The sequence below is a fragment of the Pestalotiopsis fici genome, assembly GCF_000516985.1.
Source record: "Pestalotiopsis fici W106-1 unplaced genomic scaffold PFICI_Scf_2, whole genome shotgun sequence".
NCBI classification, from domain to species: domain Eukaryota; kingdom Fungi; phylum Ascomycota; class Sordariomycetes; order Amphisphaeriales; family Sporocadaceae; genus Pestalotiopsis; species Pestalotiopsis fici.
Genome location: NW_006917092.1, coordinates 3,236,603 through 3,239,072, shown reverse-complemented (window position 1 = coordinate 3,239,072; position 2,470 = coordinate 3,236,603). Strand labels below are relative to the sequence as shown.

Sequence of the window (2,470 nt, the reverse complement as noted above, 5' to 3'; positions counted from 1 at the left end):
CCTAGCCGACATCGTCTCAAGTCGTTCGACCAAGTGGGATAATGTAATCTTTTTTTTTTCTTTGCAATCTTTGAGAAGGAGAGAAAAGACGTACCTGTTGTACGTACGTACCTACGAGAAGTTTTCCGCATAGCTGACAGAAAATAGTGCGTAAATAGGTTACTGGGTATGGTCCCTCGTAAATCGAGCAACGGCCGAACCAATCAAGCAACGCAATTCCAACCTACTACACAGTACCAAACCAGCCAGATGGATGAGACGGCCCTTTAGCCAGCTCCCCATCTCGCAGCTTTTCCCAGCAGCACCCTTGGACCTCTGATTTGGGGGGAGGGGGGCCCAGCCAGCCAGCCCAGCCCAGCCAAGCAACAAGACTGCAGAGAGGGAGAGACAGAGGGGAGGGGACAGAGAGAAGAAAGAGGTTCCCACTCTTACGGAATAGCCAAGCCATCCTAACCTCGACAACCTTTACGTGGACAAGAGGAGCCCTGGGATCCGCAATCCACTATCTCTACGCTACTCGTCGACTCTAGCGTGGGGTGGAGACTGGATCTGCCGCGCAAGCCATTTGTGCTCGCCTACCAGATCGGGGATTAAGCAGTGGCCGACCCTCTTTGGGACGATCCACATTACTGACCTGCGAGGGTACCAGGTGTGGATCTCGACCCAGGGAGCGGGCAGAAAGAAAAGAAGAACTTGGGGGGGGGGGGGGGGGGGGGGCCAAGCGAAAGGACAAGTCTTGGCACGAAAAAAGGTTAAGCAAGTCCAAATTGTCCTAACTTTAATTGTTTAACCTTCATAGTATTATAAGCACACCTCCATCCTTTTTTTCTTCATTACTCGTCTACTACTTCTACTTTCCCACCACCAACAACCACCACCACACGACCAACTATTATTTGTTCCTTTGCTTCAAATAATAGTATATGAGAAAGAGAAGGAGACGAAAACCCACACGACAACAAGGTATTAACCACTTCTATCAGTACCTACACAGCATAACTTATCCTTGGTCGCTCCTCTCCAAGAGCACACTTACCACCTACAACAATCCTATATCTTGTTGGGCGTTTCTCTACTTTCCCGCCAGCTGTGCGCCCCACCCCCCTCATATACGCCACATCATTACGCAAGAGCCATGGAGACATACCATGGCTTCGTGCGGACTCCCGCAGACGCCATCAAGTTGTTCGAGGCATGCAGGCTAGGTCTTTTGCCCAGAGTACAGAGGCGGTTATCAGAGAAGGAGAGGCAGTCGATCAGATCTGGATCCGTTTTCGTGTGGGATGAAAGAGAAGCTGGTATGCGGCGGTGGACCGATGGCAAGTCGTGGAGTGCGAGCAGAGTGTCGGGTAGCTTCCTCACATACCGCGAAATGGAAGGCAAGAGAGGCAGCGGCTTTGGCAACTCGAGACGCAGCAACGGCAGGACTCCCGACAGCGGTCGCTTCAGTGATGAAGACCCCGATGGAGAGCCCGAGGGCTACCGATACAAGGCAGATGGCCTCATGAAGCAGTCTTTCAGCATCACAACCTCGCAGGGCCAACATCTACACCTCATTTCATACTACTCGAGACCGCAGCACAATACTCCAGAACTGCCACAGCCCACCTCCGACGCCAGCCTAAGGCACATTGTCCCTGCCAAGGGCATGTATCCAGAGTCGAGCTTGCACGACACCAACCCTCCCGCTCTGACGAGAACGCCTATGCAGCCATACACGACCCAGCCGCCTCCTCCAGAACCATCTCAGTATCCCTACGCCTGGCCTCCTCACCCAGCATGGATGGCTGCGTGGCCACCGTCTCCCAATGGCACTCCCCCTTGGGGGATGCCGCGCATGTCTCCAGATGCAAAGGTCCACGCCATTCCCAGATTGCAACCTCAGCCTCATATGCAGCCTCATCTGCTCAGTCCTCACATGCAACCTCTACCGCAGCCTCTGCCACAGCTGCCTCCTCCCACGACATCTGCTTCCAGCCAACCCTCATTGTACCCGCGCCCGCCAGCACTATATGAGCAGGACAGGCTTCCTCCAGTCGCAGCCGTCAGTGCATACCCACCCGTTCAGACCATCGCAGCTTCGACCTCCCCACGCCTGCAACAATTACAGCAGGCAGCTGCTCATGCCGTCATGATCGACCCCCGTATCGCAACGACGAGCGCACGCAATCCTCAGGGTCCTCTGCCTGCCATGCCAACTGCTGCTCCTCGCCTGACGCCTCCAAGAACGCACAGTGTCTCTCCGCCGCGCACTGCCGGCTCAGACACCGTCAACCCTTCGAGTCGGGCAAGTCTGTCAGCACTTCTTCACCCAACTCCGGCCAACTCGGAGCCCAGCAGTGCCAACCCTGCAAGCAGTGGCAGCGCAAGCAGTTCGCCGAGAGCTCTCGCTTCTGCTCCAACTACCGACCTCTACAACAACCAGGACGCCAAGGCGATCCGTTCTTTGGACAGGAAATTCCATATTTAG

General features: G+C 55.0%; 1 protein-coding gene across 1 annotated transcript; it reads left to right on the top strand.

Annotated features, from left to right (window-relative positions):
- Positions 1-1,135: 1,135 nt before the first annotated feature.
- Positions 1,136-2,470, top strand: PFICI_03161 (uncharacterized protein; the record flags this gene model as incomplete). Its single annotated transcript, XM_007831742.1, has 1 exon — positions 1,136-2,470. The coding sequence occupies one exon, from the start codon at positions 1,136-1,138 to the stop codon at positions 2,468-2,470; it is 1,335 nt and encodes a 444-aa protein (XP_007829933.1).